We start from the raw sequence: 17051 nt of genomic DNA on the forward strand, positions 1-17051 counted from the left end.
TATATACTGTAGCCTTATAATAAAGTAAGCTAGAGGAAATAAAATGTTTAGAAAGTCATAAAGAAGAGAAAATATATATATATTTTTTTAAATATATTTATTGATTTTTTACAGAGAAGAAGGGAGAGGGATAGAGAGTTAGAAACATCGATGAGAGAGATCGATCAGCTGCCTCCTGCACGCCTCCCACTGGGGATGTGCCCGCAACCAAGGTACATGCCCTTGACCGGAATCGAACCTGGGACCCTTGAGTCCGCAGGCTGACGCTCTATCCACTGAGCCAAACCGGTTCGGCGAAGAGAAAATATATTTACAATACTTACTGAAAAAAAACCTGAGTATAAGTGGACCCACACAGTTCAAACCAATGTTGTTCAACTATATTCTTTTAGGTTGATTTTTTCCTGTTGATTTTAGTGGGGATTTAAAAATCATCTTTTGGGCACTTATCCTTTTACATTTATATACTTCTAGGCAATTTCTCTCAGTCTGAAACTTGTCTCCATTTTTTAAATGTCATTTTTGACAGAAATGTCTTATTTAAAATAATTTATCAATCCTTTCATTTAGGATTTGTGTATTTTACCCTTTCCTTATATAAATTTATAAAGATATTCTCTGAAATCTTTTAATGAAAGTTTTAACACCTTTTGATAGTGACTCATATCACTACTCAGGTGGTGAGTTTAGCAAAACGTTCTTGAGGGCCTGCCCTGTAGCAGGTGTTGTGCTTGGCAGGAGGGGTATATCAGTGTATAAGGCCGGAACTGTCTTTGAGGAGCTCACATTTTAATGAAAGCGACATCAGGCAGAAAGAAAATGGGTGAAAGTAGCAGATATATCAAACTGAAGGAAGTGTTCTGAGAGCTGGATCAGTTCAATATTGATCACACTGGTGTGGGAGGTGGCGACACAATTGGAAAATGGGGATGTAGGTCCATGAAGGCATTTTGACATAGAGCTCAGACTTTATCTTGTGGGTTAGTTGTTTTCAAACATTTTTAGCATCAGAATCCTAACTTCAAAGGAAATTAAAGTTAACAAATACAATAATTATATTAGCCATATTGTCATCTAATATGCCTTGATGATTTACTATGGTACTGTGCTGAGAACCAGGCATTATCCCATTCTTTTTTATAGCAATCTTATAGGATAGGTTTTAATATTATCTTCATTTTACCAACTGTGTCTCAGAGGGATTAATATATAAAACATGTTGGAGCAAAGTTTCTCTTACTAAATTGCTTCTGTGGAACAGAATGCTTTTGAAAATCATTACCCCAAAGCACGGGAAAATATTGAAGGGTTTGAGGGATGAAAGCAATTTAATCAGATTTATATTTTATGTCCATGATGCTAGAAACTGTCTGGAGGATAGATTTGAAATTAATAAGGACTGGACTAAAGAAACCAGTTATGAAACTCTTACATTAGTCCAAATGAGAAAAGATTAAAAAGCTAAACTCATAAGTTCAGATATATCATATGGGATAAATTGGAAATGAGAAAAGAATATGGCAGCCCTAGCTGGTTTGGCCCAGTGGATAGAGTTCTGCCCAAGGACTGAAGGGTCCTGGGTTCGATTCCAGTCAAGGGCACGTACTTCAGTTGCAGGCCCCTCCCTTGCGCCAGACCATGGTCAGGGCACGTGCAGGAGGCAACCAATCAATGTGTTTCTCTCATATCAATATTTCTCTCTGTCTTCCTCTCTCTTCCATTCGCTCTAAAACTAAATGGAAAAATGTCCTTGGGTGAGGATTTCTTTAAAAAAAGAAAAGAGTATGCCGAAACCGGTTTGGCTCAGTGGATGGAGCGTCGGCCTGCGGACTGAAGGGTCCCGGGTTCGATTCCGGTCAAGGGCGTGTGCCTGGGTTGCGGGCACATCCCCGGTGGGAGATGTGCAGGAGGCAGCTGATCGATGTTTCTCTCTCATCGATGTTTCTAGCTCTCTGTCTCTCTCCCTTCCTCTCTGTAAAAAATCAATAAAATATATTAAAAAAAAAAAAAAAGAAAAGAGTATAGCAAATAATAATGGGCCATGAAGAAATCTGCATGTGTCACATTGGTTAAGGGAAATACAGAAAGTATTTTACCTTGAGAAAACTAATGGGGTCTCTTAATTTAGTGGGTCCATGTAATTAAGGTTGAACAGATATTTAAAAAGATGATTCATAATAAAAGAGAAAATAAGAAATGATATACTATTTAACTTGAACTTGATAAGTATGCATGCCATATTTTCTAGAGTTGCCACTAAAAATATAATAAAGGAACCAGCTTATAAATTCCACACTGGTAAAGGGATAAAAGAAGATCCAAGATAAATAGAAATTATAAAGAAAGGGGGGAAAAAGAGGTAGAACAAATAAATATATAAGATACTATGTATATTTATATAGAAATAATCATAATAAGTGTAGGTTGACTAAATGGTCTGGTTAAAAGACAAAGATTGTCAGACTCGACTTTTAAAAAATTTCAACTATATGCTATTTACAAGAAGTAGAAGGTTAAAATAAAATATGGAAAAAGATATGCCAGGAAAATTTCAACAGCAAAGCTGGTGTGGTTATATTAACATTAGACAAATGCTCTTTAAAGAGGGAAAAAGTTATTAGAGCAATGGCAGTGTCTAAAATAGGAATTTAAATACAGACCTTGGAGATTTAGTTGAAAAGAAGGTAATAGTATGTTTCCAAACTATGTTCAATTAGTGTTAAACTGATTTGAAGAGTAAAGACAAAGTTTGGGAAAACAAATCCCATAAGTTGTATGGAATTTATAGTTTAACCAAATATTTTTCTTCAGAGATTTAAAAAATATTGGCTTTTTCATTCCATGTCATTCTAAGTCTGTGTTTGTTGGCAACACATATAAAATTCAGTGCATTTGGTAAACATTTACTCTTGTGTTTTTCAGGAATTCAAAATGTCCTCAGCCTCTTTTGTGCAGTCCTCACGGAAAATAAGGTTCTCTTCCATTCCTCAAGTTTCCAGAGACTCAATGATGCGTGCAGAGCCCTGGAGTCTTTAATGTTTCCTCTTAAATATAGGTGAGCTTTTTTACGTGTACTTTTATTATTCTCAAATTATGCATTAATTATTAACGATTAGTCAAAACGTCATGGCGCAATAGTTTGAACTATAAGGTTGTACTTTACAAAGTCATGATTCTGATTGAAATCTAGCCTAGAATTTGGAACTTTTGCAAGCCGTTCGTTACTGAGTGTTGATTAATTTAGTGAAAAATTAATTAATTTGAATAGTATTATCAGTAGCATTTATTTCTCTTTGAATATGGTTGGTGATAAAATTAAGTCAGTGCTGTGATTTTTTTTAATATTAAAGAATCATTAATTTTAGGGGTATATTGGTATTATCGTTCTATTAAAAAAAAGAACCCTTATCTTTTTTAGATCCCTACTAAAGTATTTGTATATAATGATAAAATATCTGGATTTGCTTCAAATAATACAGTAGGGAAGAGAACAAAAGTAGGTAGAAATATTGTGCATTAGTAATTGTCATATCCGGGTTGGATATATGAGGCTTTGTTTTATTTTCTTTCTGTTTTCTGAGGGGTATGTTAAAATTTTTCGATGATAAAAAGTAAAAAATAAAATAGTTTAAACAGTGATGCCTGATAGTGCTATAAGCAGAATATTTTATTCTAATATATTATTTTATTGATTTAATATTCATAACATCTAGGAAACTTAAGTTCATACAAACTAGAAAAAAAGTAGACTACAGATTTTATTTTAAAACTTTAAAAAAATTTACCTATGTGCTTTTCTTAACCCTTAGATAGCCTTACTTTTTGTACTTTACCACTCTTATTGACTGCAAAGTCAAGTATAGAAAAATGGAATTTGATTGTTTTATGTAGACAAATCACCAGTGTTGATGGGGAGGGCCCATCAGGGAGTCAGTATTACTCTCTGATGTTATATTTCCATGTAAGGAAAAATGCTTTGAAGCCAGATTAAACACCCAAAGAGACTGCTTGTCTAGGAGGGGTGAAGGATAAGGAAGCTGCCCTGGATTCCACTTATTTAGATCTTATTATAGCTGCTTGTATCTTTCACATGAAGATTTTTTTTAAGTCTGTCCTTTTGAAAATTAAATAGTAATAACCATGAAAATATTATTGATAATTTCAAAACATAGATAATCTTAAAAAAATTCATAGCATAAAGATGAAAGAAAAATGTTTATATTATGGAAAAACAAATATATCTCACATATATTTTCATTATTTCCAGTTACCCTTATATTCCCATCCTCCCAGCTCAGCTACTAGAAGTTCTAAGTTCACCAACACCATTCATTATTGGAGTACATTCCATCTTTAAAACTGATGTCCATGAACTTGTAAGTATTTAACTTTAAATTGCCAGTTGTTGAGGCCAGAGGTTTATCTTAATACCTTGAGTTTTATAACATTTCAACTTATTACTATTTTCAGCTCTATTGCATTCCCTATAGAAAAGATTGGCTGGAAGAAAGCATCATTAAAAAACCTAAACATACTAATTTTTCTATAGCAAATATGAGAGATTTACAAAATGAATTCATTAATATTTTCAAATGCCCTCTCCTGTGGCATATTAAGTTTATCTTCCTGTATTCTTCATCCTGTCTATAGGAAAGGAAGATAAAGTAATCTATATAGCATTCTATTTATACTTTTGTTATGAGTACTTTAATTTATTCATATTTTGAAATTAGGCCTGTATTAATGCTGAATGGTGGATAACTAAAAAGCAAAAATTATTTGTAAAAGAGTGAAGGATTTTAGTGGAATGCAGGTTCAGTATGAGCCCCACCAAATTATTCTATTTCTTGCCTTGGCCAGAATGGCTCAGTTGGTTGGAGCGTTATCCCATATACCAAAAGGTCAGGGCACGTAGGGGAGGCTGAAGATATATGTTTCTCGCATTGATGTGTTTTTTTTTCTCTCTTCCTTCCATTCCCTCTCTCTAAAATCAATAAAAAGTGTATCCTTGGGTGAGGAAAAAAAATTATTCTACTTCTCATGCCATGTGAATAGAAAGAAATACCAAAGAAGAAAAGTAATACTCCACATCAATGATTTTTAACCAGTGTGCTATAACGATTTTTAAAACATGCATTACCTGACTGCTACACGAAGGGATGATTCATGTCCCAGGCAGGACAGTGGGCTAGCCTAAGATTTCAATACACTGTTCATAATGGCATGCATTTAAAACTTACGAATTGTTTATTTCTGGAATTTTCCTTTTAATATTTTCAGACCATTTGACTGAAGGTAGCCTAGACCTCAGAAAGCACAACCACAGATAAGGGGGGACTACTGTAGTGTAGACAGAAGCTCAGAAGCCATGAACCCAGCGTTCTTTTACTATGGACAGTCAAGAGGCTCTTCCAGCCCTGGCCGGTGTGGCTCAGTGGTGGAGTGTCAGCCCGTGCACCAGATGGTCTCGGGTTCAATTCCTTATCAAGGGCACGTACCTGGATTGCCGGTCAATCCTAGGCCCCAGTGTGGGAGGCAACCAATTGATGTGTCTCTCTCACATCTATGATTCTCTCTCTTTCTCCCTCCCTCCCTTCCACTCTCTCTAGAAATCAATAGATAAAATATCCTTGGGTGAGGATTAACCAAAATAAAAAAAGGAAGCTCTTCCACACCTGGTTCTTCTCATTTTGAATTAGTGAAGATTAAATTAATTTGCTCAACAACAAATATATTGTATTAATTATATTAATTTTTATCTCTTTCAGTTAGATGTAATCATAGCAGATTTGGATGGAGGAACTATTAAAATTCCTGAATGTATTCACCTCTCTTCCCTCCCGGAACCACTTCTACATCAGACTCAAGCAGCTCTTTCTTTGGTATGCCATTTTTTAAATAGAATTTTTTTCTTGATTTAAATCTAAACTAAGATAATTATAATTAAATATAATGAGCAGTGCAATTACTTTTTAAAAAGGTCTTAAAACATGAATATAGTCTCATGGAGTATTTAGGAGTCTTTACTAAATATTATCTAAAGAATATACTTTGAATTCTAACTGAATATTTGTTGTACATTCATTCTTTCACTCAGCGTATTTACTTAGTACTGAATACTGTCGTAGGTATTGGAAACACACATGTGAAAACAAGACTAGACTCTGCCTTGAAGTCACTGATTCCCCTAACCCTCCATTAGAAGTCAGCACTTTTTCCTTCTCCTCCAACCTCCTAGTGACATCTCATTCCTCCATGATAGGTGTGCTACTTGCAAAACAGTGGGATGTTGTTTTGCCAATGTTTTCAAGTTACTACAGGAAGATGTTACTTATAGATAGATTAAATGTCCAGCATTCTGTGTAGTGAAGTTTTAAGAAATCTATGGCCTGGATGGTTCTCATTGAAATGAATTTAATTTTTTGTAGTTATTTTACCTTATTTGATTTGTAAAGCACAGTATTTTATTTTACTGACAACATTTTTAGATGCCCATTGGTGCATCATCAGAAAATTGAAACTTAGAAATTCTGCATTTTAAGCCATTACTAGAACTAAAGCCTTCATAATCCCCTCAATATTTCAGTTAATTAATTAATTTTTAATTATACTAAAAAACATAAAAATAAATGCTTGTTTAAAATTTTCAACTATATGGCCAAATAGCTCTGCGGTAGACTATTCCCTTCCCAGAGGTAACTACTATTTTATAGCTTAGTGTATATTCTTTCAGAACCTTGCATTTTCATTTATCTGTACATCAATGCATGTACATATATAGGCTTACATATGTGAATTTATCTAGAACTTGGGTTTTCATTAAATATTTTCTCTTGGAGATCATTTCGCAATAATATATGCAGAACTACCTCAGCTAAATACATTGTAGTTCATGGAAAAAATATATTGTAATTCATATTCTGACACTTTTTCATATGATGTTCCAAGTAGATTAAATAATAGGTTTTATTGACATTAAGATCTTCTGTATAACAAAACTTCTTTGCTTTAGATTCTACACCCAGATTTGGAAGTGGCAGATCATGCTTTCCCCCCTCCACGAACAGCTTTATCGCACTCAAAAATGCTGGTAAGAAGTTTAAGTTTTATGCTTTTAAAGAGAACTGTACTTTTATTTGTATGATTGTTAAAGAAGCTGAATTACATGGACAACCTAGTAAAAATGAGAGTTAGGTGGACAGCCTAGTAAACAGTGCACCAAATTAGAAATCAAGAGAATTGCTACTGACTCACCTCATGTACTGCTCAAAGAGGAGTCACAGGGTAGCACACTGACCAGTGGGGAGAAGGGCTAAAACTGTTGTCCTGAGGAAGCATAATAAGTAACAGACAAAAAATCAGAACCGAGGCTATAGCCTGGAAAATTGTGTCAAGCAGCAAATTAAAAAGGTCAGGCAAGGATAAAAAAAAGTGGGGAGAGGGAAACTTACAAAAAATTGAAACAGTATTGTTGATAATAGGAGAGAATCAAGTTTGAGAAGTGAGTAGATGAAAATAGTTCCAACTAGAAGCCATAAAAGGGTGAGTAGTAACAGAGATCCCTTTTTAATTTTGCTCAGTGCAACTCTTAGAGATGAGCTTTGTGGCCAATCAACGAGCTTCATAGAGCTAGACACCTTTGACAAGTTCCTTAAGCATTCTTGACTATTTCCTCATTAATTAAATAAGGGTTGACTAAATAAATGTGTAAGTTTCCTCCCAATTCTAAAACTATGATTTATATAAAAGCCTGAATTATTAAAACAGAGTTGAAGTCAGACCTTATTAATATGAGAATACATTTTTATAAGTTGGATAAATTTTGGAAGAATTTTTATAAGCTTTAAAAAGTCTTTTTGATTTTTTTCTTTGTATTTGTGATATTCTTTTGGTGGCTATAAAAAGCAAATGACTTGGGAAATATGCCCTTCTTTAGCATGGTGAAAGGGGAGACTGTGACTTGTGTTTTTTCTGATAGGAAAATTGAATGTACTAGAAGCAAGTTTTGTTTGGTTCAGTTTTAAAAAGAACTATTGAACAGCCTATGCTGCCAACAGTGGAACAGACTAGATGCCAATCACTCAGGATTGCCTCAAATGAGACTGACGTGTAGAAAGCACAGACATACAGATTTATTTAATAATCCCTCAACTTCTTTACAACTTTTGATTTTGTGATAATTCATTTTATTTTTTAAGAAACTCAATTACCTAACATGTTTCTTCTTATATTTTCAGGATAAAGAAGTACGTGCAGTTTTTCTTAGATTATTTGCACAACTTTTCCAAGGATATAGATCATGCCTACAGCTTATAAGAATTCATGCAGAACCAGTGATACATTTTCACAAGGTAAGGTACAGAACTATATGGAATCTGTCCAAAATGTAGACTCCAATTAGATAAAACAACTTGGTTGTCCTTTTCTGGCCATGGATTTTCCCCTTAATTTATCAAATGGGGTTATTTAAAATATCTATGTGGTTAGATGATGATTTTTTTCCTTTTTATTGAATTTATTGGGGTGATAATTCTTTGACGAGGTATAGTTTTTATCAAATGAATGCATTATTTACAGACAAAATTGGGCTAGTACAAAATAGAATCTATTCAGGTGCACAATTCTACAACACGTCATCTGTTCACTGTATTGATAATTTTTAATAATACTATGGAACTAATATGTTTTCATTCAGAGTGTAATGTTAACTTTAAATTGGTTTTCTCTTAAAATTGAGTGTTAATTTTTGATTTCTCCTCCTGCTTTACAGACAGATTCATTTTTATTCTTTTCAATACCTGTAGTATCTCAGGTATCAAAAACCTTTTTAAGAGAACTATAATTTATAATAACACATTTTTGCATGAAGACACTTATTCAAGCTTTATCTTTCTACTAGAGCCCCGGTACACGGATTCGTGGGTCCCTTAGCCTGGCCTGCGTCCTCTCGCAATCCAGGACCCCTGTGGGGATGTCAGAGAGCCAGTTTCAGCCCGATCCCCACAGGCCAGGCTGAGGAACCCCACCAATGCACAAATCCATGCACCAGGCCGGTTTCGGCCTGATCCCCACAGGCCAGGCTGAGGAACCCCACTGGTGCACGAATCTGTGCACTGGGCCTCTAGTATGCATATAAGATCTTTGGTTAATCTCTTCCCACCCTCCCCCCAGCAGCATCCTAACCCACAGCAAATTCTGCGAGGAATCAGGCTCCCTCCTCTCTGGGTCCGGGGTATGGGTGAAGCAGATTCGGGGCCAACAATGCCCCAGCAGCAACCTAACCCATGGCCAAATCCGCGAGGAATCGGGCTCCCTCCTCTACTGGTCAGATCGTCTGCCCCCTCATGGTCATTGCATGTCATAGCTACCGAGCTACCGGTCGAATGGTCAACAATAACTTAGGCTTTTATATATATAGATAGATTATATTTTATTTTCACCATCCATTCATTATTGAGTGATAAATTATTCATTTCACATTTTCTTTCTTTACAGACAGCTTTTTTGGGGCAGCGTGGTTTGGTTGAAAATGATTTCCTCACTAAAGTTCTCAATGGAATGGCGTTTGCAGGTTTTGTTTCAGAAAGAGGCCCTCCCTATAGATCCTGTGATCTCTTTGATGAGGTACAGTTTTTATCAAATGAATACATTATTTATAGACAAAATTAAGCTGGTACAAAGTAGAGAAGTAGTATTTTAAACTTTTAATCAAAATTATCACTATGTTATACATTAAATATCAAATAATCCAAATATTATTACTATTATGCTTATCAGATCTTGGTATTTAATATGTGGATTAGAACAATTAGAAAAAATACAACTATGGGATATCTCAGACTTACATAAAATCTTGAACAACTTAATTTTAAATTGTTGATTAAAATCTTTTTGAAAAAATTGACAGTGATTGTGTAAGTAGAACATTTATTTTTTAAGGCAATAACACAATTCCTTTATTGGTTTCATAGAGAAAAAGTCAAAGTTTTATGAGTAGATATGTGACTTTAAGCAGTTATATATTGTCCATCAGTGTCCTAGAGACATAATTTAGCTTAATAGCATTCTTACTGATATCCGTGATAGCTCCCTTGGGAGATATTAAATATATGAAAGACAGATTTAAGTCTTTATCAAGGAATTGGCCATAGAAAAGGAAAGTTAGAACAGATGCTATTTTGTGTTCATTGTGATTTCTCTTATTTTAATGCATCTTTCCATTTACCATTTAACTATTTTCATAGAAGCCCATTCTCGTGGATAGAATGAGGGAAGTTACTCCCATTCCAGTTTCTGAAAGAGCACTGTATCTGAACCAATAAATGTAAAGTTCCTTGAAGTCTGTAAAAGAAAACACTCCTAGCACCCAAGATCGTGGAGAATAGTAATAGTGGTCACATTTTGGAGTTGCTGGTTTTATTTTATGTAGAGAAGGTAGGATTCATGGTCTTAAAGATCCTTGGTTCAGAGAAGAATCTTTTGTTTTTATTACATAGAGATAATTAAGTAGTCACAGGTGAAATTGAAAAAAGAGGCACATGTTTTAATTCTGAGTATGGAGAATTGCACCAAATGCTTTAATTAATAGTAAAAAAAAAATCATATGAGGATTTAGGAGCAATTGCCCTGAGGTGGACAATTATTTCTTACAGTTATTGACCACTAATTCTCTAATACCAACATTAAATATGATTGATCATTGGTTATCTAATATTAACATATATCAGCCTTTAGATCAGTGGTTCTCAACCTTCCTAATGCCATGACCCTTTAATACAGTTCCTCATGTTGTGGTAACCCCCAACCATAAAATTATTTTCGTTGCTACTTCATAACTGTAATTTTGCTACTGTTATGAATCGTAATGTAAATATCTGATATGCTATATGTGTTTTCCGATGGTCGCGACCCACAGGTTGGGAACTGCTGCTTTAGATCCTAAGTAATTGAGACATAATGTTTTTGGGGTTAAATTGGATGCTCTTCATACTCTTTTCTAGCTCTTCCATTTTATTAGTCTCTGAAGCATTTTAAATAATAATATTTGTTTATATACCCCCTTTCTTTTCTATCCAAATTCTCCCCTCTGGCAGTTTCATCACAACTAATAATTCATATTAATTACTTTTTAAAAACTTGCTTGCTACAGCCTCTATTTTTATACGTCTTTTGCTTGCCTGGAGTGCCCTCCCTCTACCTTTCAGTCTGACCATGACCGTCCATTCTTCATACTTTGCTCTTATCTCACCACCTCCCCAAAGTACATTGGAAGTCTACTAGTCTGCATTGAGCTTTATTTTGTATCTCTAACTTCATCTGGCAGCTTATCTTTTATTATGTGCTTTTATATCCTTTAGGTTAGAAACATTAGATTAGAAACAATGATAAGTCAAGGACCTTGTCCAAGATTCCTATTGCGTCTCTTAATGTTCATCTTGTTCTAGGTTCTGCCAGCAGTGATGATTTTTGGCATCTTGTTGATGTTACTTGAAAAATAGTTCATATGTGTATACTTGTCAAGTGCTTAAAAGCAATGAGACATCAGTCCTAAGTAATTTCTTGCCTAGCGCCTTTAGCCACTTAGTTGGTTTGCATTAGAATGTGTTTTTGTAGGAAAGTGTTGTGTGCTTCTAGGAAAGGGATCCTTGTTCTCATTTAGCCTGGGCAGCCTACCACATGACAGGATTATGAAGCTTTGAGAAGCAGCTTATCCCCACACTCCATCAAATAGGCCTGTTAGAAAGAAAAGTGTTTGCCATGGTTTGACAGTCTTTCTGAATCCTGGCCTAGAATAGGTGAAGTCATGGCTTTATATGTCTGTCTATTCCAGTAAATCTATTAGTTCCTAGAAGAAAATATCTTATACCCTTTTTAAAAAATTCATCCATCTACCCCAGCGGTGGGCAAACTTTTTGACTCGAGGGCCACAATGGGTTCTTAAACTGGACCGGAGGGCCGGAACAAAAGCATGGATGGAGTGTTTGTGTGAACTAATATAAATTCAAAGTAAACATCATTACATAAAAGGGTACGGTCTTTTTTTTTTTTTTTTTTTTAAGTTTTATTCATTTCAAACGGGCCGAATCCGGCCCGCGGGCCGTAGTTTGCCCACGGCTGATCTACCCTCTCCTCCTCACACATTTTTTTCCTGTCAGTACTCTTCCCCTCTACTCCAAATATACACACTCTCCCAGTTCTCCCAGCTATTTCTTTAGTAGGGACATGGATTAGAGTTTATATAATTTAAGAACTGGAAGGAGCCTAAAGATCCTCTTGTTCTTACATCTTACATTAGAGATGAAGAAACTGGAGCTTAGGAGTTTTAGTGACTTTTTCTAAATTTCACTGTCAGCAGAGCTGGAACCAGCATCTGAGTGACCTGACATTTGGTTCGTGTTTTGTGAGTTAGGGACATGTTTGGTGACTTTCTGAACAGCCACACTTCTCAAAGTGAGAAATATCTAAGTGAGGCCTGGAGAATGAAAGGGTCTCTGAGTTCCAGAAATGACTTTTCCAAGAGGAAATAGGGCCCTAAATCATCAGGGAGAGACCACTGGACATCCAATGACTGGATAGACTCCATGCATCTAGAATAGAGGTGAAGCTCAGCAAAAATCTAAAATATTATTTTAGTAATAGTATATATTTTGGATGCTTCTTGGTTTGCTAGTTGTATGAAATTATCACACAATTTTCTAATTCAGCATATCTTAGAATTGATGTTTTGCCATTTCATTCTTTTTTTAAGCTGGTAGCTTTTGAAGTAGAGCGAATTAAAGTTGAAGAAAATAACCCACTGAAGATGATAAAGCATGTCAGAGAACTTGCTGAGCAACTGTTCAAAAATGTAAGTAAGTATATTTATTTAGACAGTCATTAATTTTAAAAGTGCTAATTAAGTATTTTGTTTGAGAAACTGAAAAGCTTCATCTTTCCAGTGATACTATTCTTGTTCTAACTTCAGACCTTTGGGACGATAAGTTAATAAGATATTACGGTTGCTACTGTGCATCAAAATAGATCTTTTTTTAAAAATGATTTTCCTGTCAATTATTGCATTATAAAAACTTCTTAGTTACAATTTTCCATTTGTCATTTGCCCTCATTGTGATTTTCATTTAGGTTTCTATCTTCATAAGAGTAAATTTGGGCAATTTAAGACATAAATAATATACCCACTGGAGACCAAAACTACCTCAGACACAACTGCCCCATGTCCTCTGCTTTAGCTTAATAGTGAGGGTCCACTGGATCAGGAAAATGATTTGAGTTGAATTGTTTTGAACAGACAGGGCGTGAAATGCTAAAAGACAGCAGATTGTCCAGTCACCAACTATAAAAACTCAAGGGTGAAAATATTCTCCATATAACAGAAGTGCAATAAGTGTAAAAGATTGATATTTGACATTGGTAACGTGTGAAATAATAATTTGGATACCAAGAAAGAAGATAACCTAACATGACAGGTGGTTATGTGCATGTGGAAAAATGGCTAATTATTACAACTCCTTCCTCTGCTTATAAAGCTTTTACAGAATCAAATCCTTTTACTAAAAAAAAGGAAAGTAAGGGGAAAGTTGAGGGAAGTATTTTTCCATCTTTCTTTTTTTTCCCAGAGAGGAAGGGAGAGGGAGAGAGATAGAAACATCAATGATGAGAGAGAATCGTTGATCAGCTGCCTCCTGCACACCCCACACTGGGGATCAAGCCCCCAACTCGGGACCCTTCAGTCCACAGGCCGACACTCTATCCACTGAGCCAAACTAGCTAAGGTGGAAATATTTTTCAGGAGAATAGGTAAGAAGGACGTGGGACCCATATCCTGGTATTGTTTAACTTAATTATTTGCATAGGTTCACCTTTTTGGATGTTGGATCATTATTAGTCACATCCCTTCAAAATCTGAGAACCAAATTGTGTTTCTTTATTCAATTATTTATAAATTTTATTTCTGAAGTTACTTTAAAATGTATCCTTTGGGTGGATACCCTACATTCCACATATAACTGTCCAATACTGTAATAAATCTATTTCTTGATTAGTATACTAGAACTTGGGGAAAATTCTGTCAGAAGGAAAACTTGTGTTCTGTGCTGGTCTTTGCCATTTATGATGGCTGTGTACAACTAATGTATAGCATGAACACATGAGACAGTTCTATTGGCTTATTGTAATAATAAATAGTGTTTAAAGCAACATGCCAAGAATGGGATTAAGCACATAGTATATCATCTCTAACCCTCATATCAGTTATGTAAGATATAGGTGTCATTACCCCCATTTACTGGGAATAATTGGCTCAGGATTGTAAATGGCTATTAAGTAATTGAATCCAGATTTTAAATTCAGGAATTATTATCTATCCAATTCCTAAGTTGATGTTCGTTCACTCCATTAGGCTGGCTCATCTTCAACTGGAAAAAATGTGGTATTTCCAATGGCTGATTTTATAGTTTGTTCTTTATAAAGCACTTTAACGTACTTTCTCATACGATCTTGGAAGTTACCCTGTATCCTGTGAGATAAATAGTGATATTGATGTTGATAAGTGAGGAAACTGAATATTAGAAAGCTTTTTTCCTTGCCCACTTGGAGTGATTTATTGATATATTTCAAAAAGTAAAAAAACATTAACTGGGAGTCAGTGTTTAATACTCTGGGACTGATTCCTTTAATACTGAATGTTTATTTCTTAGATCGTTGCAAACCTATTCCAGAACTGCAACATTTTATAGCCAGTAAGTGACCAGAGCTGGGGGTCTGACACACGTTTGTCCTGTTACAAGACTGAGTACACAATGCACGTTAGGGAATATACCAAGCCACATTAGTGCAGAAATGAAATAAATTTTTTCTTGCCATTCTAGACCTTAAATTTTGTGATACATAGCTAACACTAAGCCAACACAAAAAAGAAAACTGCAGTAAAAGATCTACTACTTATATATTCTTAAAGGTGAATGCAAAGCATGAACAACCCCTGTCCTTTAACACTGTTAAAGAGGTCATCACCAGGGACTGTGTGGAATCGCCCTTCAAATGAACTCTACATTTCTTGAGCACTTATTGGGCTTCTTTCCTCCCACAATCCAATTCTATTTCATTTCATTTCATTAATTCCATTCATTCAGTATGTATTTATTCAGCACCTACTATTGCCAGCATTTTCTAGGTACATGATTCCCCTAATATCCTTGAGAGGAGGATACATGATGAGTGAGAATTTGAGAATATCCCAATAGATTGTCATCAGACTTTCTATAACTCTTTCTAGTTTTAAGAATTTAAAATCCTTGATGATCCCAACATTCCTGAAGTAAATACTTGACAAAGTTAGAAAGCAGAGCACGATAGTCATGCAGGAAGTTGAGGGGAGGGAGGAAGGATGGTTTTAATGCAAGGGAAATCATCCAGATGTTTCCATTTTTAACTAGTCAGTGTTCTTTTTTAAATCACATTTCTAGAATTCCCTCTGGTAAGCAAGAGCCAGTCATATAATTTGACTGTTTTCTTATTATTGGGTTATAATCGGGACCTGGTGGTTCCATTCTGATGTTTGTAAATACTTTATTGCACTGAGGTTTGATATGTGTATCTAGCGTCTCTCCTTTACTTCCCTTTGAAATACCTCAAAAATGGACCTTAATTTTTCAGTTTCTTCTTGCCACTCCTTTATATTGCTTCTTAGTGAGTAGGAATGAATTGTAGGAATGTGAGCAAATGTGAGTAGGGTGAGTTGTAACTGGGTTTAGCTGCTATTTGACTTTCTGGAGCTCCCTAAATAATTAAAAAATGTATTTGGTGACTGGTGGAGGGGGGGGGAATGGGAAAGTGGAATGAAGGGGAAGAAAAGGAATAACTCCATTACAGACAAATTGGGTAAGCATTAATAAGGTTTATACCATGAAGATTACTGGCTATACATTTTTACAGCTTTTCTTTCCTTGCCCAGTTGACAATACTGGGTCCACCCACCTTGGCTTTCAGAATCGTCAATGTCTGAATGACAGCACATCTAGTTACTTACCGCTCTATCCCTATGATTCTTGATATACACTCATAAAGGACCACTAACTGCACACAAAATGAGAATTTTAAAATAGGCCAGGACAAGAACTTTATAAAACCTCCATTTCACGGCATCGAGTAATTAGTTGAATAGTGTTTTACTGTTTTATATAGTGCAGTTTTTTTTAACTTGTTTTGCATCTGCAGTAGTACATAAATATTAGCTAGATGGTATAATTTGTCTGACAGTTTTCTTAAAAGTAAAGGGGTAAATGAGAGCACTTGGACTTCCTTATAAAATAATAGGAGATTTTTATTTGTCCTTTACCAGTATTTCATTGCCCAAAATGGAAACAAATAGGTTTTTAAATCCTAACAGGAGAACAAATCCCAACTATAGGAATAGCCATTGTAAATCATGTAAGATCTACACCCTTCATATTTCTGCAGAAAGTTAATTTTCACTAGCAGGCAAATTTAGTCTACATGGATGCTATCTGTACTCTCTGCTAATTGTGCATAAAGGGATTTTTTTGTTGTTGCTATAGGAATGAAGTAAAACCTTGTGATCATCTTATTCTTAAAGAATCAAAACATAAACAACTTGTTTAGATTATTATGAGAAAATGAGGGTCCCAACCCAAAGCATAAAAATCATACTCTTTCCCCCATCCTGTCTGGTTTGTTTGTGCATTTTTAAGTCAGCTTTACAATGATAAATTCTCATCATAGTAAAATTTGACCTTTTTAAATGTACTGTTCTATGGGTTTTGACAAATGAGTGAAGTATACAACCACCACCACCACCACAGTGAGAACATAGACTATTTATTTTACTCCCAAAATTTCCCTAATGTGCCCTTATAGTCATGTTCTCCCACCACCCCAAACTCTTGGCAACTGATATGTTTTCTCTCTGTGTACTTTTTCCTCTTCCATAATGTCATTATGTAGTTTTTTGAGTTTGATTTCTTTCCCTTAGCATAATGCATTTTAGATTCACCCATGTCACTACTTAAATCTGTTGTTAATTCCTTTTTATT

General features: G+C 35.1%; 1 protein-coding gene across 1 annotated transcript in view; it reads left to right on the top strand.

Moving 5' to 3' along the window:
- The window catches only part of SBF2 (SET binding factor 2), a 313800-nt gene that overhangs the window by 149102 nt on the left and 147647 nt on the right, over window positions 1–17051 (top strand). The window contains exons 7-13 of the mRNA XM_023754547.1: window positions 2923–3055; window positions 4268–4376; window positions 5769–5882; window positions 7013–7090; window positions 8238–8351; window positions 9496–9624; window positions 12749–12847. Coding sequence (XP_023610315.1) covers window positions 2923–3055; window positions 4268–4376; window positions 5769–5882; window positions 7013–7090; window positions 8238–8351; window positions 9496–9624; window positions 12749–12847 — 776 coding nt within the window. The remainder of the gene's footprint in view (window positions 1–2922; window positions 3056–4267; window positions 4377–5768; window positions 5883–7012; window positions 7091–8237; window positions 8352–9495; window positions 9625–12748; window positions 12848–17051) is intronic.

This window comes from Myotis lucifugus, unplaced genomic scaffold (genome assembly GCF_000147115.1).
Source record: "Myotis lucifugus unplaced genomic scaffold, Myoluc2.0 scaffold_61, whole genome shotgun sequence".
In the NCBI taxonomy this organism is placed as follows: Eukaryota; Metazoa; Chordata; class Mammalia; order Chiroptera; family Vespertilionidae; genus Myotis; species Myotis lucifugus.